General features: G+C 43.5%; 1 protein-coding gene across 2 annotated transcripts in view; it reads right to left on the reverse strand.

The window, feature by feature from the left end:
- Positions 1-17613, reverse strand: part of LOC147444606 (putative chlorophyll(ide) b reductase NYC1, chloroplastic) — a 30459-nt gene extending 12846 nt beyond the window's left edge. Inside the window, exons 1-2 of one of the 2 annotated variants that reach the window (XM_086527156.1) lie at positions 17456-17613; positions 17106-17387 (exon numbers count right to left, since the gene is read on the reverse strand). In XM_086527156.1, the coding sequence (XP_086383282.1) occupies positions 17106-17387; positions 17456-17549 (376 nt within the window). In that variant the 5' untranslated portion in view covers positions 17550-17613. Of the gene's footprint in view, positions 1-17105; positions 17400-17455 lie in introns of both variants that reach the window. The other variant, XM_086527155.1, reaches the window with a different exon arrangement.
- Between the last annotated feature and the right edge of the window lie 4035 nt (positions 17614-21648).

Raw genomic sequence — 21648 nt, forward strand, 5'->3', positions numbered from 1 at the left:
GAAGCTCAAAAATGGAGAGAAATGGCTGAAAATCGCAGTTATCAGCCTCCAAAACTGCTCCAAAAAGTCAATTACGGATTCTGTTCTCCCAGACTTGGTAAATTGACCAAAAAGTGCCACTTGGCACTCGTACATGCAATTTCCCCGCAGTGGGCTTCCTGCTTAAAAATCTCTCAACTGGTACATCAGTTGACTTTGCAACAAAGTAATAAAATGTTCCCTTGGTCATACCGAAGGTAATGACGCGAAAACATTTCACGGCCCAAAATAGCAGTTCCCTAATTTTTAGGAGATGCTTCCGTCGGGCTCCCGCTGGTCTTCTGACCATCTATCCTCATCCAAAAGTGCAATATGCAGCAATGGAACCTTGAAACCGGCCCGTGGTGGGGCGGTAGGCGTTGGCTTTCACCCGAAATTCTTTACTTTAAACACACACACAAAGCACCTTGCAAAGGAAACCTGCGACGGGAATTAACACTTGAACACACACAGCTCGGAAGCTAGAATGCTCCGAGCAAACGCCGACAACCTGTAGGCCCCAAAATTGGCGCCCCTTTCGATATTTCTTTATTCTTTGAGAGGGTAAATTACAAAGTAGAGTCCTGGGAATCCTTGACTTGTATCCCTCTAGATACGACATGATTTGGCCAAATTTCGGCAGCATAACAACACCAAAACTTGCGTGAAACCAATTCCCTTGCTGGAACTCACTTCCACTAGCACAAACCCTCTGATTCCTGCCCAAAAACAGTAAATTCAGCACGCTGTATTTACTGGCTTTAGCCCTGTTTTCAGCCCCAAACAGTCCCCTAACTGTCCTCTGCCAGTGGGGCACTATTCCCAAGTGTCTTGGCGTCCGTATGGCTGAAAAACAGTCAAATTACAGCGCATTCACAGCGCTGATTTTGCACCTGTATGGTGAGGTTATGACCCTCACCGGTGCCTGGTTTGGAGTAGCAGTCAACTACCCCTGTTCCTGCTCAAGGAGGCTCTTGCCTCAGCACAAAAGCATGAACCCACACAACTGTACATCAGTCAAATGAAGAGCCCTCTTGTGGGGCATCACATAACTGCACGTAGGGGGGAGAGAGAGCAGTGTGTAGTGTGCAGGGCATCACTCCTAGCACCACACTGTACATGAGAGGGAAAGAAAGCACTCCATAGCTCTTAACCTGTGAGACAGGTTCTCAATGAAGCATCCCCCAAGCATAAATCGAGCGCCCCCTCTTCTGCCCGTAACCTGTAATGCATCTGTGAACAAATAGATGCAAAAAGGGGAAGATTTCCATGGCTACTAAAACCTGCGTATCGCTGAAAACGCGGCAAAACAGCCCAGTAAACACGCATCTGATGCCTTCCAATGCTGCAAATGAGCTCCTTGGACCTAGGCAAAGTCATAGGAAGCTCAAAAATGGAGAGAAATGGCTGAAAATCGCAGTTATCAGCCTCCAAAACTGCTCCAAAAAGTCAGTTACGGATTCTGTTCTCCCAGTCTTGGTAAATTGACCAAAAAGTGCCACTTGGCACTCTCGTACATGCAATTTCCCCGCAGTGGGCTTCCTGCTTAAAAATCTCTCAACTGGTGCATCAGTTGACTTCGCAACAAAGTAATAAAACGTTCCCTTGGTCATACCGAAGGTAATGACGCGAACACATTTCACGGCCCAAAATAGCAGTTCCCTAATTTTTAGGAGATGCTTCCGTCGGGCTCCCGCTGGTCTTCTGACCATCTATCCTCATTGGGACCGCATCCAAAAGTGCAATATGGCCCAACTGTCGGATACTTTCTGTTGGTGATCCCACCTTGACTTTATGCCTTTATTGAGTTCACTTCCTATCCACCAACTTGCTAAGTGCGACGGGGGGACCTACATGATCTTGCTCTGAGCCTAGACATCCTCTTACTTTACGAATTCCAATGCCGACCAACTTTCCGTCTGCGGGCGAAACCACCGTTCACATTGGCCATACAATGTCTGACCATTTGCAACTTCAAAAAGAGGGTCTCAAAAATTAAACAAAAATCATTGGAAAGAAACCAACAACTAAGGTTAGCAGTTGCCACGTCCTCGTGACATACCCCCCTCTTGAAATCGCAAACGTCCTCGATTGCATACCATAAATACATACCACTGATGATCTTGTGTTGTTAGCACTCTTTTATCATCGCATGTATCCGCAAGAATGGTCGTAACACATAGATACAAATGACTTAATGAGGCCTTCATACTTTTGTCATTTCCATCTATTACACTGAATTCATATGTACATTTGATGTGCTAGCTCTATCATTACCCCTCCTTTGCAAACATTGGGTTGGGGCATACGTAGGCTCTAACCCAAAGGCCTCAAGGTAAAGCTGCAATACATTTGGTGACTCTGACAGTTCATGCTCTTTCATCCACTTTGCATCCACAGGAGGATAGTTCTTGAACTTCACCACATAGCATCTTGCAACCTGTCCCTTAACTTTTTACATGTGCAAAAGGCTCTTGCCTCTGCAAACGAGCATAATTCCACAACACTGACGTACCACCCACGACCAAGTAGGTTCAAATTTCAAGATAATTTACCGATGCGTCAAAGAATCCAAGCAATCGCCTCAAAGAATCGGCAAGCAGCGTGTCACCTGGCAGACCCACATCACTCTCGCAGGAGATCTAGTGGCTAATCTACCACCGTGAGACCTCTCCCTATCCCATCTTGGTTCATACTTGCAAGCCCTAAAAACGCAACAGAAAATCAGCCCTAATTTGACCACTTTTAAGTAGGACGTACATGCGCAATTTCTTGTGAAGCGGAACCCTCTTCCATAATGCCCTTCCCTTTGTCGGCCATAGTGTAATCCCGCGTTCCTGTACTGTATCTTTACCCAAAACAACCGAGGCTCACTCCTTGAGGAAAAAGTCATTGATATCCCAGCAATGGAACCTTGAAACCGGCCCGTGGTGGAGCGGTAGGCGTTGGCTTTCACCCGAAATTCTTTACTTTAAACACACACACAAAGCACCTTGCAAAGGAAACCTGCGACGGGAATTAACACTTGAACACACACAGCTCGGAAGCTAGAATGCTCCGAGCAAACGCCGACAACCTGTAGGCCCCAAAATTGGCGCCCCTTTCGATATTTCTTTATTCTTTGAGAGGGTAAATTACAAAGTAGAGTCCTGGGAATCCTTGACTTGTATCCCTCTAGATACGACATGATTTGGCCAAATTTCGGCAGCATAACAACCCCAAAACTTGCGTGAAACCAATTCCCTTGCTGGAACTCACTTCCACTGGCACAAACCCTCTGATTCCTGCCCAAAAACAGTAAATTCAGCACGCTGTATTTACTGGTTTTAGCCCTGTTTTCAGCCCCAAACAGTCCCCTAACTGTCCTCTGCCAGTGGGGCACTATTCCCAAGTGTCTTGGCATCCGTATGACTGAAAAACAATCAAATTACAGCGCATTCACAGCGCTGATTTTGCACCTGTATGGTGAGGTTATGACCCTCACCGGTGCCTGCTTTGGAGTAGCAGTCAACTACCCCTGTTCCTGCTCAAGGAGGCTCTTGCCTCAGCACAAAAGCATGAACCCACACAACTGTACATCAGTCAAATGAAGAGCCCTCTTGTGGGGCATCACATAACTGCACGTAGGGGGGAGAGAGAGCAGTGTGTAGTGTGCAGGGCATCACTCCTAGCACCACACTGTACATGAGAGGGAAAGAAAGCACTCCATAGCTCTTAACCTGTGAGACAGGTTCTCAATGAAGCATCCCCCAAGCATAAATCGAGCGCCCCCTCTTCTGCCCGTAACCTGTAATGCATCTGTGAACAAATAGATGCAAAAAGGGGAAGATTTCCATGGCTACTAAAACCTGCGTATCGCTGAAAACGCAGCAAAACAGCCCAGTAAACACGCATCTGATGCCTTCCAATGCTGCAAATGAGCTCCTTGGACCTAGGCAAAGTCATAGGAAGCTCAAAAATGGAGAGAAATGGCTGAAAATCGCAGTTATCAGCCTCCAAAACTGCTCCAAAAAGTCAATTACGGATTCTGTTCTCCCAGACTTGGTAAATTGACCAAAAAGTGCCACTTGGCACTCGTACATGCAATTTCCCCGCAGTGGGCTTCCTGCTTAAAAATCTCTCAACTGGTGCATCAGTTGACTTTGCAACAAAGTAATAAAATGTTCCCTTGGTCATACCGAAGGTAATGACGCGAACACATTTCACGGCCCAAAATAGCAGTTCCCTAATTTTTAGGAGATGCTTCCGTCGGGCTCCCGCTGGTCTTCTGACCATCTATCCTCATTGGGACCGCATCCAAAAGTGCAATATGGCCCAACTGTCGGATACTTTCTGTTGGTGATCCCACCTTGACTTTATGCCTTTATTGAGTTCACTTCCTATCCACCAACTTGCTAAGTGCGACGGGGGGACCTACATGATCTTGCTCTGAGCCTAGACATCCTCTTACTTTACGAATTCCAGTGCCAACCAACTTTCCGTCTGCGGGTGAAACTACCGTTCACATTGGCCATACAATGTCTGACCATTTACAACTTCAAAAAGAGGGTCTCAAAAATTAAACAAAAATCATTGGAAAGAAACCAACAACTAAGGTTAGCAGTTGCCACGTCCTCGTGACAGGGGTTTGTGCACCACAAATTCACACCCATCGCGGGGGAGGGGAAAGGGGGGGCGGTCACCTCCAATGCCCAAAGGGGTACTGAAAAGCCTTTGCTAGGTGGCGTTTTAAAACGCTAAGGCAAGGAGGGGCCTTTGGGTTTTTTGTTTTGTTTTGTTTTAGGAGTCCGGTTGGGCACTCCCGGCCATTCCCCTCATACACCAAAAAAGTGCACAAGAAGAACGACCAGGCCTATGCACCCAAGCTCCTAGGGCAGACGCTTTTGTCACTAGTTTCCTCTGGACTACGTGAGGCTTTGCTTCCCCAAGAGGAGGGGCCTTTGGGTCACTCATAGGAAGGCCACGTTATCACCGTCAAGGAAGAGGAGGGTTGGGCACTGTCGGGATGCGTTTCAAAACGTTGGCGGGGAAGAGGGTCGTCGCCCAAGCAACAAGCAACGTTCCAACACGATGTCACAAGGGGAGTTGTTGCGCCAAGTACCACAAGCTACGGGAGTTTTAAAACACACCGCCGGGGAGACAATGGAGGACGGCACTAAGGGTTGCAATGCTAAGCGTTTTAAAATGCAAGGGCAGTGACAGAGGAACTCATACGAGCAACGTTTTAAAACGCTAATTGCAAAGTGGGAGGTGATGGCACCGCAACAAAGGTGAGGGATCTCCGCAGCTTCTCAACACGTGCTAATTTCTCCACCAAGGCTTTGATACCATGTCAAAGTCGACCATGCGGAAGCGTAGAGACCAAAGAGAGGAGATGTGTGTGTGTGTGTGTGTGAGAGAGAGAGAGAGAGAGAGAGAGAGAGAGAGAGAGAGAGACTAGTGAACTAACCAACCTTGGCAATGAATTGATTATAATACAATGGGGGCTAAATGTGCTCATATAGCCACCTCAGTAAATTGCCCTACCCAAACTTTGACAAATAAGTAAAATAAAAATCTAAAGCCAAAATAAATAATGGGATCACATTGGGCTATTCACTTGAGATGCTCCAAACGTTAACAGAACCTACCTAGAAGAGGCAAGAATAACCAAAGTAGTACAAAATTCAAAACTTGACATATGCAACCTTAAAGGTGTTGTGATATTCTAGCTATTTGCATATGAATCATTCCTCTCACTTGATCTGGAAACCCTCGTGGTAGGTGATTACGAATAGTTTACAAAATCTATCCAAGCTCTCAAGCTAGTCCTTGACATGCACATGTACATCTAACCCTATGTGCATGTGGACCAAGCTGTAACTCCTATTTCTAGGGTTTGGGACATCCTAGAAAGTGCTCAGGAGCCTGTATGTGGAACGTGCATGTCCAGGCACTCTAAAGTAGCTACATATCCTTTGATTGCACATGAGCACAACCAATGTCTGCTAGGTGTAGGCACTAGGAAGTGTTCCCATATAGCACCATTAGTACCAACCCTAGGTACTAGCTGCATACGAAGGACCTTTTATTAGTAGTTCAACAACTTATTAATAAGAGACATATGAGCATCATTTTGTACAATCGTGGGACTACTTGACCCAAACTTTTGCACACCTGTATAGGAGACCCTAGGGGTCGCCTCTAGAGACATCCAGTACCCGTAGTACAACTTACAAGTAGTTGCAGCACCAATACCTTCACCGTTTTCCCATCACCAGCTTCATCAACAAAATCAGCCCAACGTTTTCAGATTTATGCCCTAGCCTCATCATCAGATCGCAGCCTCAAGCCAAATCAGCCCTAGCGTTTTTAGTTTTCAGCCTTTAGCCTCGCAGATCCAAGTACCTACAACAAGGTCTCATCAATATCTCAGCATCTAAGACCATTGTATGAGCATTTGTGCAATCTAAAGCAAATACCTCTGTAGCAACAGAGAGGGGGGCGCTTGGAGGGGGCTTTGGGACCCCCTCTATATATATATATATATATATATATATCATAGAAGCTTCACTCAAAGTATCATTCCCTCCTCTCTCGAGTCTTTACGCATCTCTCATAAAGTAAAAGGAACTCTCTAATGAAGTAAAAGGAACAGAGAGGGGGGCGCTTGGAGGGGGCTTTGGGACCCCCTCTATATATATATCATAGAAGCTTCACTCAAAGTATTATTCCCTCCTCTCTCGAGTCTTTGCGCATCTCTCATAAAGTAAAAGGAACTCTCTAATGAAGTAAAAGGAACCTTGAGTATACATTGAGTACTTATCTTGAGCATTCACCATCATTCACTTACCTACACATTACATTGACTCACCTCAACCTAAATGGCAACCATTTTGTAACTCAAACTTCACATTAACTTCTCACCTTGCGACTTTTTTCTGTTCTAAGTTGTAGGAATGCGTTTTTCAATTTTAGTGAGTTTCTTCGAGTCCAAAAGACTTGTGGGGGATGCCTCTATGGTGTTTGAATTGAGTGAAGTCAAAACTATGTCCAAGATAGTAGTCAAAAAAGGATCAAAAAATCAATTTTAGACCGCCCTAACTTAAATTAAAACTTGAACCCCTCAAATGACGTTTTTTTCAAAAAAACTGCTCTTAGCAAGAAGCGTAAGCACTAGCATAGAGGAGTTCCCCTTAAAATTTATAGAGCTGCTCTTACTCTCTATTTAGTCAATAAAATTTTCGCAATCTAAGTCCGTACGTGAAATTATGCCCGTTTCAAAGATAAGTTTTAATGACTGCCACCTATCCAAGAACCTTCCAAGTAAAAGGATGCAAGGTGCAGCGGAAGTGAATATTGAACTTTGCTCAAGATGAGTGCTCCGAACTGTGCTCAAGGGTTCCTTTTACTTACGGAAGGGAGAGCCTTCCGTTCATTTAGTGAGAGTGTGCAATGGACACAAACAAAGTGAATGGACACTATGAATGGAAGTGCATGAGACTGAGAGATAGAGAGAGAAGAGAATACAACACAAGAGACGTAAAACCCTCCTCCAAGGGCCCCACTCTCGATGGCGAGAGTGGTCTACTATTGATTGCACAATCTGGTACAAGATGCTGATGCAAATCTAGTGGGGCTAAGTCGAGGCCGACGGGGGTGACAACGAGGACGAGACTATGGCTGGAAACTGAATGCTTCGAATCCGGACTTGCTACTATTGCAAAAACATTGGCTTGCTAGGCTTCATGTCGCTGAATTTACTGATGCAAAACGCTGATATATTGCTCTTATATCTGCTGAATTTACCTTGTTGAAAACGCTGGTATGGCTATGCAAAAACGTTGGTTATTGCTGTGCAAAAAACGTTGGCTGAGGTGCCAACTGTTCAAAAACGCAGGTTCATGGGCTGAAGTTGCTGGTCTTCTATGGCTGAAATCGTTGATGCAATGATGCTGAAAAACGCTATCTACAGGGGCTGAAAACGCTGGCTGTAGGGCTCCAAAAACGCCAAGTTGAAGGGGGGGGTCGTCTTGCTGAGAAGGGTCTCCAGAGGCCTGCTGCACTGAGTGCCTGATGCTCTCCTTCTTCTGCCAAATAGTGCTAGTGCTAGGTTGCTTATATATTATCTTAGCAAAATTGCCCTACCTAGCAAAATTGCCCTACCTAGTTCCCAACAAAAGTCACTTAAAATAAGACCTCGACTCGAGAGCCAAGTTCCGTTCTTCGTGATTGATTGAATCTGCAATGAGGTTAGCTTCACCAGAAAAAGCATCAACTAAACCATCATCCTCGTGAACAATCACGTCTTGATCATACAAATCATCATGCTTGTGAGAAATCACATCCGTGGTCATCATGCAAATCATCATGCTTGTCAGTGTCATCCAAATCATCATGCTCATCATTATCATTCAAATCATCATGCTTATCATTATGTGAATCCTGTGTGTCATGCTTGGGAGAAGAAGAGACTAAGAGAGTCTCCTTTTCTCGAATCTCTTCAATCTATTCGCCTGCACATTAGAAATGAGAGAGGAAGAATGAACAACATTCTTGCGATCCAATTCTGTTTTTCTTTCTTTGCAAGGTGGTAAGGTACGTAAGGTATGGTACGTATTCCATACGACCTGTACGTAGTACCGAATGGATAGAGTTGTTAGGTACGTAAAATTCGTAGGTTTTTTTTTTTAATTCCAAAAACCTACAATATGGTCTATACTTGATAAAAAATTCATAAGTATCACTCCAAGGATGTTAGTTCACTATTCTATAAACCAAGGCAAAGCTTTCATACGAGTTCATGATCGTGCTTGCCCTCCTATATTCACCACCGCAATGACGTTCGTGTGTGCTCTATAAATGCAAGTTGTGTCGAAATGTCTACAAAACTAGGTGTTGGGATAAGGCTAAAGAAGGGCAAACCAAAAATTCCTGCCACAATAGGGTTTATTTCCACATATTACCCACAGCACTGCGGCCCCACACAAAAAAAAAAAAAAAAAAAAAAAACAAACCAAAAAACAAAACAAAACAAAACGTACTGCACAAATCCGTACGGTACGGTACGGACGTACAGATCCGTACGTACGTACGGATCCTACCTTGTTTCTTTGTACGTGCGATCAAACTCTTTGGCCTCCAAGCGTAATTGCTCGCGTTCACGCTCCATGGCTGCCATTCTTGCTTCATGCCACGTTGTCATCATGTCCATCATCGTCTTGCACCAAGCCTCCATAGGATCTGGTGCAATCCTTGGCGTAGATGGGGAAGGGTCGGAAAAACCTCCTGGTGAGGAAAACTCTTCTTCGCAACTCCCATGCTCACCACCTCCAAGCGAAGAATCCATTCCGCTTCGGGTGATGACCATCCACTGAAGTCTTGGGTTCTTAAGTTCACGAGGAACTTGAGTTCTCACGAGTCTTGGGTTCTTGAGGGTCTTGAGATTCTTGGGGGTCTTGAGGGTCTTGGGTTCTTGAGGTTCTTGAGGTCTTCTTTCGCTTGCAATCTGTGTTAGAGAAGGATCTTCTCTTCACCCGAGTTCTGCTCTTTTCTGCGGGCGAACCCCTTGGCGGCCTTGCGCTCACACCAAGGTTGCTTTTTCCCACCTCACGCCGATTGGCCGGCCGCTAAGTGCACGGTCCGCTCTCAATGAGTGAAAAGAAGCACAAGGGGAGGCTGGACAAGCCCTTCTTTCTTGGGCTTCCTGTCACGCTTCAAAAACACGATTAGGAATCGACACGCCCAAGAGGACTTGAGATACGTGCGACCTCAACAAGCAAAAAAAAATCTGTGGTTCTTGTGGTTCTTTCCTTGAGTGATACGGAACACTGCCAAAGCTCTGATACCACTGTAAGGAGCAGCGGAAGTGAATGTTGAACTTTGCTCAAGATGAGTGCTCCGAACTGTGCTCAAGGGTTCCTTTTACTTACGGAAGGGAGAGCCTTTCGTTCCTTTAGTGAGAGAGTGCAATGGACACAAACAAAGTGAATGGACACTGTGAATGGAAGTGCATGAGACTGAGAGATAGAGAGAAGAGAATACGACACCAGAGACGTTGTAAAACCCTCCTCCAAGGGCCCCACTCACGATGGCGAGAGTGGTCTACTATTGATTGCACAATCTGGTACAAGATGTTGATGCAAATCTAGTGGGGCTAAGTCGAGGCCGACGGGGGTGACGATGAGGACGAGACTATGGCTGGAAACTGAATGCTTCGAATCCAAACTTGCTACTGTTGCAAAAACGTTGGCTTGCTAGGCTTCATGTCGCTGAATTTGCTGATGCAAAACGCTGATATGCTGCTCTTCTATCTGTTGAATTTGCCTTGTTGAAAACGCTAGTATGGCTGTGCAAAAACGCTGGTTATTGTTGTGCAAAAAACGTTGGCTGAGGCACCAGCTGTTCAATAAACGCAAGTTCATGGGCCGAAGTTGTTGGTCTTCTATGGCTGAAATCGCTGATGCAATGATGTTGAAAAACGCTATCTGCAGGGGCTGAAAACGCTGGCCGTAGGGCTCCGAAAACGCCAGGTTGAAGGGGGGGGGAGGGTCGTCTTGCTGAAAAGGGTCTCCAGAGGCCTGTTGCACTGAGTGCCTGATGCTCTCCTTCTTCTTCTGCCAGATAGTGCTAGTGCTAGGCTGCTTATATATTATCTTAGCAAAATTGCCCTACCTAGTTCCCAACAAAAGTCACTTGAAATAATAACTGAAAAATGTCAAAAATAGGGAAAATAGGTCTATGCACTGTAAAAATGCTACTGATGGGTTCTGACGGAAATCTGATGATCATGTTGTGTGCAACCAGAGGATATGCATCTATTCTGAGTGTCTAGACATGCACGATTTGCGAACAGACTCACAAAAGTGCCAGATCACTTTTTATTCTAGACTGACTGAAGTAGACTGAACTGAACCCAACCCTTGCCATGAAGTAGCTTGTCCACGTACACATAGGGTTAGATGTGTCACGTGACAAAGGAAGGTCGAAAGATAGATAAGATGCTGACAACTACCCACCAATGAGACAAAGCGTTGGGACCTACGCAACAAGTATACCTACACCTAGAGTAGGGCAGGACCGTCACCATTCATCTCAACATGATGGAAGGCCCACGGAGCTACAACCCATAAACATACGTGAAACCGGTATCAAGGAGGGGTTCAGGCGAAGGGGAGCACCGCAAGGATGAGTGGCAGGTTGCAATGGAGAGGGATCAACAGAGGTGGAGGATCACATTAAATCAATGCAGGTTGAGGAAGTGAAGGTAGCTCGAGCTCTAAGAAGATGGGGGTGGCGACTGAGAACTAGCATGCCAAGGCTACTATCGAGAACGAGGTCAAGTGGGACACTCACGTGCCATGTGTCCAAACTGGTGGCACCAGGGACACTGATCCGGACAACTAGTCACTTGTAACCTCACAATAACATATATATACCTAGATGAATCCAGGATAAGCCCAGATTCACCCTTAAAGGAAAGTGCAAGGTATAGACCCATGGTAGTCACCCACAAGACAATATAACCATCAACTCCATCATGCATAGTATTGACTAAATACCACGACATCCCCACTAACGTCGTCAGTGCCCAATAGTGGGTGTAGAACAAGGTACTAACATATGCTCCCAAACACAACACACACCACACGCACACACACATGAGCATACATCAACACAAAGTTCAACGTACTGAGTTTCTGTCATGACTCCGGAGATCAAGGGCAGACTCAGCCATAATGAAGCCTAGCACTAAAAGAAGCATTAAATCGAAAAAATTAGCACAAAAATGAGGTAGTTAATAGGGCATACGCACCACAAAAGATAGAAAGAATTACCTCACAATAACAACCTATCCATGGCACACCACCTCCAAGGAACCTGGAAACCCTGGAGCTCAGAACATACATGTATACTCGAATTGCCTCCAAGTCATAAGTGGTAGAGCCTAGCATGACCAAGCCCCATCGTCGTGCAAATGCCACAGCCAACGGATGATGCTCAAGTCTTACGCCAAGGAATGAAAAAGATAATCAAAAATTGAGGGATCTACTGGCAGCGCTCCAACTCATCCACACTGAAATCTGGATACCACGGAGTGAGAACCACCATATGAGAACTTGAAACAATGGGAGAGAGCTAACAGAATGCCTCCATTGTCCTGGTATCAAATAAGTGAACCATGAAATAGCCTCTACTGAGAAAAGACAACTCCAAAATCCGACCCAAAAAACCTCAGAGGGTGGACTAAAGAAAGTCTTTGATATTGGACTGAGGAGGGAGTCCAATTATCGGGCACAAGAGGGTGCACCCATTGAGAGAGCGAACAACGTCCGTCACCAAAGCCGACCTCAGGGATAAGAACACACCAAGTTGATGGTGGGGGGTGGTCAAAGTGGTACCCAAAACTAGCAAAGAAGCCTCAACGATGTCGAGACTGAGGACGACCAGTGACAAATGGGACGAAAGGGAACACCCAAAAAGAAAAATGGCAAAGAGTCCCATGCAATGTCAAGAAACCCGGTTGATAAAGAGCACACACCAAAGCCATGCCTATGGATTGAGGGCATTCTCAAGGTGGCATAAGCATGCTACTGTTGTTGTTGTTGTTGCTGCTGCTGCTCTCTCTCTCTCTCTCTCTCTCTCTCTCTCTCTCTCTCTCTCTCTCTCTCTCTCTCTCTCTCATGCACGTACACTCTAGTCTACATGGGAAAATACATTGAGTGTGTGAGAATGTGCACACCCACGCACAATGTACATGAATATGCTCATATAAATGAACATGTGAGCATGCAACAAATTTTTTTTATGTGTGTGTGTGATAGTACAGGGAATGTGTCACCAGCGTGTGACTACTATCTATCCTTTTTGTTGATTTCTTTCTTATTATCTATTTACTTTCACTTTTTGGAAACACCCCTCGGGAAATCTAACTGCCCTACATTGCATAGCTAGTGTGGAACTGTCCAGAGGGAGTCCAGGCCTGAGGGCAAGAGAGCACTAAGATTGGACAAAGACTGGTTAGCCAAAGTGGGGTCATTGACTAGCCAAAGTGGAATCCTTTGCTACAGAGGCTACATTTCAGTTCTGGATGTGGCCACAGTGTACAAAGAGGGTCGGATGACCTAGAAAGATACAATGGCAGCATCTCCTAAAATTTAGGGAACTGCTATTTTGGGACCTGAAAATGTGTTGACGTTATTACCTCCGGAATGACAAGGGGAACATTTTCTTACTCTGCCGTGAAGTCAACTGGGCAACCGGTTGAGATATTTTTAGACCCGAGGGTCTAAAGCAAGAAAATGCACAAATGAGTGACACTTGGCACTCTGAGGCCAGTTTACTACTTATAGAGAAGGCAAAAACGTGATTTATAGCTGGGAGGCTCATTTTGCAAGTCTCTGTCACAGGTTAAGAGCTATGGAGTGCTTGCTTTCCCTCCTATGTACAATGCGGTGCCAGGAGTGATGCCCTGCACGCTACGCACTGCCCTCTCTCTCCCCTTTGGCAGTATGTTATGCCCCTCTAGTGGGCTCTTCATTTGACCAATGTACAGTTGTGTGGGTTCATGCGCGATTGCCGAGGCAAGAGCCTCTTGTACAGGTACTGGATTAGCTAGCGGCTAATCCCCCCGCAGGTACAGGTGAATTCGGAGAGGTTTCACACCAGAAATCTCGTCCGATTCAAAGGGCAAGTAGCCCTACAGGTGCGGGAGCTCGAGGACTTGCTAAGGATGCGACCGGCACGCGAAACGGAGCCCGAAACAGTAAATTACAGCCTGCTGTGTATTTTTGCAGGTTTAGGGTTTTGGCCCTAAACGGACCCTAATACCCCCAGGAGGTTCGGGGACGCAAGGGGACCGCTGTACAGGCGATCTGGCACATTTTCAGGGCTGAAAACAGAGAATTCAGCGTGCTGCAGATTCTCGCCAAGTTTTGCAAAGTGCCCGTACGCGTCGGGAAAGTCATTTAATACGTGGGAATACTGACCGTGAAGGGTTCTAGTATAGTTATGCTACCGAAATCGGGCTGGAACAGTGGAAATTCAGCCGAGTTTGTGCGGGGCAGCTTGTAGGGAACCATAGCGTTTAAACTTTATTCCCTCTTTTGAACAATAAAGAAATACCAAAAGGGGCGCTTAAGTTAGGGGCCAATCTGGTGTCCGTCTACTCTTACAGGTGCAATCTAGCAGCCTGTATCCCTCTCCCCTTTGTTGTGTCCTGAAAGTACAGGTAAAATAGACAACTAATAATGGGTGAAAGCTAAATCAAGGTTTAAAGTAAAGTCTACCGCCCTTTTTGGATTGAACAGGCCGGTTTCAGAATGGCCATTTTCAGGTCTCCGTTTCCCATTCCCAAGTCACTCAATATGAGCCAAGTCACTTAATATGAAAGAACTGTCAATAGCCACGTATCATAACTCAACTGAGATCATAAGAGAGTAGGTGATTCAAGAAAACCCAAATTATACCTACCATAGGGTATGGACTTTCAAAGCTCAAAAGTAGGAAAGCATAATAACACTATATCAGCTAGGCATTCCGAGCCAGTAGATGCTCAAGCACTGCCAGTATCCCAAACAGCAGCATGGAAAATAATAGCCAGGAAATGATCCTAAGCATTAGGAGTAATAACTATCAAAAGCATGTTCATTACTTGCAATTAATCCAAGAAAATAGTGTTTGACCGAGTAATGCTTTACTACTGTAGACAAAACGAAGAAAAAAATATCTCTTTTACATCAGATGAGCAGATTTCAAAACTACACATTGTAAGTGATCCCCGGTTTTACTTATGCAATAGTGATTCCAAGCCAGCAGATGCCCAAGCACCACCAGGTCATAAAGCTCCATTAGTTTCAAAAGTAAAGGATCAGAATTCCTATAAACAACAGATTGATGAAAGCATCAAGAGCCAGCAACATTCTCAGCCAACATGAGTAAGAACTCGTAACAAATATCACTTGTATTATCTAAGAGCATCAAACCGAGGCTTTTAGACCAAAGCACATCCAGCACAAGTTAGGTTTTGAAAATCCCGTCACCAAAGTATGCGGCATGGGTGAGCAAGCTGTGTTAGTAAGTAGGTACAACAGCCCAAGCCATCAATCACCCAGTGAAGTAACCCATAAAGTCAGTTACAAACTATATGCTAACAGCCAGCAAGTACCATCAGCTAATGCATAGATCCTTCCTAGTCAGCCTATCAGGGCTCTCCGTTAAGCCGCCAGTTCCCAAAGTGTGTACCAGTGGTTCTCTCAATTTGAGATAGAACACACCTTTTATAGCCCTAAGGGAAAATGAGCAAAATTTTGAACTCAAACACCAAAACGATATCAAGTAAGAGATCTTAATAGCTCCATATTAGGTAAACCACCTGTGCCATCAAATGACCACCATCATCTAGAAATTATAAAAAAGAAACCTCAGAATTTTTTCCAAATCATAATGAGAAGAAGCTAACATTGCTAAATCAATCTCATGGTGTTATATACGATTAAGAAGTTGAAATGAACAGAGCCTTGTTTCGCACAATCTTTCATCAAAAACACATAATATATAAGTACCTCAACAACAGTAACTTTAATCACATATACAATATCCATCAATACAATATCAATTTACCTCTTTCCAAACCAAAAAAGGTAAAACAGCTCAGCCATAGCCACCAGCATCATCATTCATTCCATATTGAAGACTGCTAATCAATAAGCAACGACAACCCCCATTCATAGAATGCAAGACGATACGAAGTTCAAAGCTAAGTGAGGGAAAAATAACCCTCACCTTACTAATACAGCCCTTAAACCAGTCTAGACCAGCACCGCAAAAGTATACGCCAACATGAGGAGCTTCAAGTTCAGCATCGAGTCCAGCAACAGGATCCAAATTATCCCCAAGGAATGTTGGAAGTTGTGTGTGTTGTTGTCATAGCCTTGGTGTAGGGGAGATCCTCCAAATCCATAGCGCAGGTGCACCAGGTATTGTTGGAGAGGAAAGACATGATGTTATTGAAGAGAGCAAACGAACATAGTCGGTGAATAAGCCAGGTTGCAAGCTCGGGTAGCTTCAAGAGAGGAAATGTACATAGTAGGCCCCGATTGGGTGTAGGGGGTAGCGGCTTAAGCCAAGGTCGGCTTTGCTGCAAAAACCAGAGTAGAGACGCCACGACTACATAGGGGCAGCCCAGAAAACAGTGAGAGAGCCATAAAGGCACGACACATCATACTCGGGAGAGGGGTATCCTTAAAGGGATTGTAACCATTTATGCCAGGATCATTATACCCATTAAATAGTAAGTTTTTTTTTAAAGGGGAGTATTCCTACCAACTACAAAGTAACATCACAAAACAAGCATGCTTAGGGGTGCATTCAACCTGATGCATACAAACCCTAGCACTATAAGCTGAAAAAGGGATTTCGGCTCATAGGAGAGCCGCAAATTTTAAGCTTTAAGTGGAAGGTTCCACGAGCCCAAACTGCTCAAAGGGTCATGTATTGGCGAGTTCCACCTAGCGCATATAGGTACAATATTCTAGGCCATCTCGTAATAACATATGAAATGGTTTAGGGATAAGCTCTAATATCCAGAGTCTATCATGCGGGTTACTATTCAAGGTGAGCATTACACAAGACAATATAACGACCAGATCACACTATTGAGACCAAAGCAGGAGTGAAGTGTGTGTGGATTGAGTAAGAAGCAGCCCAAGTAAAGTGACCAAGAGTGTGTGTGTGTGGTAGTTATCCACAAAAGTATAGGACCATCATGCATGGCACCAACTTACATCCAACCAATGTTGCTACTATGCAGCAGTAAGTTTAAAACACACATAAGCATACATTCCTATGAAGGTCTGCATACTATGTCAGAGCCAATAAAATAAATACCAGTTGAAGGCAGTTGGTACAGGGCATATGCAACACTAAGGATCAAATTTGCACAATATTTTTAGGGCCTATGCACATTGCGGAGGAAAGAAAATTAGACAAAAAACTTCACACTGGGAAATGTGCAGCTACTCACAAAGTGTGTGTATGCTTGCGCACACAGAAATGAGCATCTACTAGCTATCTAACAAACCACATGAAACGACAGAAGTGATACGCACCAGCATTGTTGATCCAAAAATGGATATTGCCTTGCAAAGTCTCCTCAGAGAAGAGTGCAAAGCGAGCAACATCTTGGGGAATAGAGACATCACAAGGAATGAAAGACAAGGAGCAATGGGGATGCTCTCTCTGCAGGGCTTCTGAAGCAGCACGCAATCGGCCTTCATTGCGGCCACATATGGAGACACGAGCGCCACGAGCCAAGAATTCATGGGCGAGTGCAAAACCAAGCCCCCTGCTCCCTCCGGTGATAACAACCCCAGGAACCGTGTGGGCAGGGTCTGCCAAAGGAGCTTCGATGGATCAGCAGGCATTGAAATGGAGAAGCAGAGGGGAGTCTGGAGCTTACCCTGGGCACTTTTCTGTTGTGGGGACACCAGGGGGAAGCTCACACAGCTACGGCCATGGCTGCTTATGAGCACGCTACCTTTCGACAAGAGCATGGCGATATCTTTGCAGTCCAAACTTGTTTACTCCCATTAACCACTTTCTACATGAATTGTGGGCTTATAAACTGGGCAATAGAGAGACACCTAAGAACAAAGATGTGACATTTCTCCTCTAATTTGTGGAAATTCCAAAATAGCCCTCAAATTTCAAAAGTTCCCAAAATACCCCCAATGTTTTGTCATAACTTCCAAAATTCCCTTCAAATTTCCAGAATACCCTGATTGTGAGATTCAATATCTCCATAGGTAAAAACGTTTGTAGCTTTTCATAAGAAGAATGTAGTGTATCAATACAAGATGCTAAAACTAGAATTTGAGTTGGTTATGTAGGCTTTGGAGATGAACTGCCTCATTATTCTTAGATATAACAACCTTTTTTGTGAGGTAATTTGTGACAACTTACATGCTAAGCACTCAAAAACGGATTTCAATTGTCAAAAAGGAATAAAGATTAGAAAATCTTGAACAATCCAACCAAAGTAGATACCATAATATTTTTGGGAATTTCCACAAATTACAAGGGTACTTTAATAATTTTTCCAAAAATAATTTAATTTTGGAAAAAAATTGCACATCTAATCAGATTTGAAATGTGAAGATTGCATCAGATTCCTCGTGAAAAAACAAATTTGATAACACCAAGGCTGATATTTTTAATTTTTTCTTAATGATCAAAGTAAATTTTTTTGAGGAATTTTAGCAAAGTGTACTTTTGAATTAAACTAGAACAAGTACATGTGGTCCCATAAGAAAGGGGAGGGACACCCTTTAAGGGAGAAAAAATCTAAGACCTAAATATATGAATCAGTGATAGACTATAACATTCTGAGTCTTTAGGTGAGTGGGAAATCCGACGGGAATTTACAAAGAATCTAGCTTGGCATAACAATGTTGTTATATGTCAGAATTCTGAATGACACATGGGGATGTTTGAGTTCATAGGGCCTCTTTGATCAATGAAGAAATTTGTCTAGCAACCCTTATCAGGTCATACAAGAGGAGGAATTGTGGCTTCTAGGTGGAATGGTTATATAGACAGGAGTTCTAGCTACCCATACATGCCAAATGTATGGACCTCTCCACACATTTCATAGAGGAATATCCATATTTTTACAAACCCCATCTTGTACCTCTTAAACACTCATAGGTAAAGGGTGGGTATTCCTACACCCTTGTTGTAACATTTGAAGCATCCTCTTATTGCTTGGGTAGGAGAAAAAAAAGGTGTTGGTTACTCTCCACATGTTGGCTGCATCTAGGGCACATACCATTTCCAATCCCGGCTTTTAGAGCTCTTTACCCACTCCATAATCTATGATGAATGAGTAATCACATGAGAGTGCTATGTTTGTTGGCTAAGGGGAATGCCCATATGCATTTTAACCTATAGGTCCACAATTTGAGCTCAAAATGAACTTCCATACCCTGTTATGTCTTGCTTTGAGGTTTTCTTCTATTCCTCTACTCTGGTGTTCAACTTGAGTGTGAATCTCCTTTGCTAAATTCTTCATATTGCTCCTATTGTTATTTATTGCTTATGGAGAAAGGTATGGCTTTGTTGCACACCTTTTGTATTCTTGCATGAAGCCAATTAGCACATGCTTCAGATAAATTGAAGAGAGTTCTAATTTTTTGAATGTCCATCTAGGTATTGTCTTTGAAGAGATCCTCCCATTTTCGATACCCTTTTTGAAGCAGAGGTGGCCAATGTCAACTCTACTTTGCATTGTGACACCTAACTTCAAAACACAAGCAAAGGTGATGTCATTTTGAAAGAAGCCCAAGCTCTACATTTGCTCAAAAAATTCCACAATTTCTTTGTTTGCCTATGTTGGCAATATCCTGCAATAAGTGCATCCAAGAGTCATCATCCCAGACAATCCATCAAAAGAGTCCAAGATACATTGCATACATATTGGCCGACATCATGTGTCCATTTGTCCGTATTTTGCACACATGAGAACCAAAGCATTGTCTAGCATGTCTATTTTAAACCCGACTTATAATCTCACCTTGCATATATTCACGCATGTCAACTTCTTATATAATGGCACAACCCTCAAGATGCAAACATAGGTGATCAAATTTAAAGAGAGGCCCTCGCAATGCATCCAAGAAATTGAAAGTGTAAGCTTCTTTGCAACGCACATGTGGGACTACCTTGCAATTTCAAGAGCCAAACTTGAACATCTTGCATAAAATGACATGACTTGAAGAGAAGCTAGAGTGCTTGCTTGTTGCCTTGCTACTACCGGTATAACCTACAATCAATGTACTCCAAGAGACCCTAAACCAACCAATGGAGATTCTTTAGAGATGCACCCGGTTAAGGGGGAGAACCCCAGAGCTGAAGCAAAAGCAACTATCTCTCAAGTCCCAATTATCTTTGCTCTCCATGCAAATGCACGCCCGCAATTCTTTGTCGTGTACAGGTTTTGTACATTGTTTTTTAATATACTTTACTTAGGCCATATTTGTTGTTCAGTTGGGAGGTTGTTAGGGTACCAGCCACGAGGCCAACTGCCCCTTAACCCATCTCTAAATTTATTCTTTATTATCTTAATAGAATAAGGAGCATAGCACGATGTTGTATTATGCTCCACCCAAATCTGAGTTTGTTCTCTCTTCTCCTCGATAGCATGTTGTGCTCCCACATGCACTCAAAGTTATTAGTTTGAGAAAGGTTACAAAACTAGAGAGTGGTGACAAAAATAGAGACATGTCTTCGTTTATAGCAACATAGCATTGTTGCAAAGTGCATCCATTGTGAGACATCAATATGAGGGACAATCTAATGATAGAGATCCATTGTCACCTATCAACCATTTAAAGTTTAGGAAACATTGTACAATTACCAGAACATGCCAAAACCAATCAATTGGGAGCCACACAAAATTTATATGCTATATCATCCCAAGGATGTAGTTAGGCACTTCTAGGATATGATTGAATGAGCATTTATAATGATAGTAAAAATATACAAGATGATTATCACCTACAATGAATTTTTCAAAGATGTAGAGATGACCTAAGCAGACTTTTCCCAGAGGTGCCCAAGGACTATGCTGGGACCTATCAATGACTCTAGCAAAGCAAGTTTATATAAACACGTGCTTATTTCGATAATCCCACTTCAAGTTCGAGTTGAAAGCACATCTTCCTCTTAAGCCTAAAAAAACTTAGAGAATCACTTTAGAGAAAGCCACAGCAATGCACTAGTTGTTGATGGTTCCATTTGAGATGTGCAAGGAAATGATCATGGTCTCAAATGAATTGCCAAGAGAGACAAACTATGTGTCCCACCCAAATATACCACACCATGATTTTATCACATGAAGGCACAATGTAGGAGGGGAAATGTGAAAAGATGTCCATCCATTGCTAGAATCTACGATATAGCTCTAATTTTTTGAAAATTTAAAACCCAATAAGTTCATAATATATATTTTATTTTTGATAGGACTAGATGTAATGTTTGCCCACATTCATATCTATATTTAAGCCTTTTGTAACAATATGATGAGCTTAGTGCTTTGTAAATGGTAATCCCACTAGTGAGAATGGATATTTATGCCTATGTGAGAGGTGGAGTCAATTTTCATAGCCCATCAATGAATACCATCTATATTGAGATAAGAGTCTTTTATCACTTTTGTAAGATGAGAGAATTGAGTCAGCTATAGTAGCAAGAGCTCAAAAAGAGTCATGTGCTTCCATGGTGAGTTGTAGACTAAAATAAGTCCATTATGTTAGCATAATCAACCATATGGAGCTTGTAGATGCTTCACTCTCACTTTTAATTTTTGGAGTTAATGTTGGTGGTTTTGTTTACTCGCAAACACATGGAGATGTTGCACTCCAATCCAGGAGCTTAGCAACTCATTGTGCTCCTTAAAGTTTTCATTGCTTTTGTACTAAGTGTGGTTATAATTCAAGTCGGTTTGATTGTTGATCTATGAAATTCTATTAAATAGATAAGGTTGATGATTTGCAAGTTTTTGGTCATATTTTGTAATCCATAGACCTTGTATCAATCTAGAGGCTTTTCATAAGTTTTGATGATTGGGTCTACTACATTCATTTTACTGCACTG

This window comes from Adiantum capillus-veneris, chromosome 13 (assembly GCF_014529385.1).
Source record: "Adiantum capillus-veneris isolate H3 chromosome 13, ASM1452938v2, whole genome shotgun sequence".
In the NCBI taxonomy this organism is placed as follows: Eukaryota; Viridiplantae; Streptophyta; class Polypodiopsida; order Polypodiales; family Pteridaceae; genus Adiantum; species Adiantum capillus-veneris.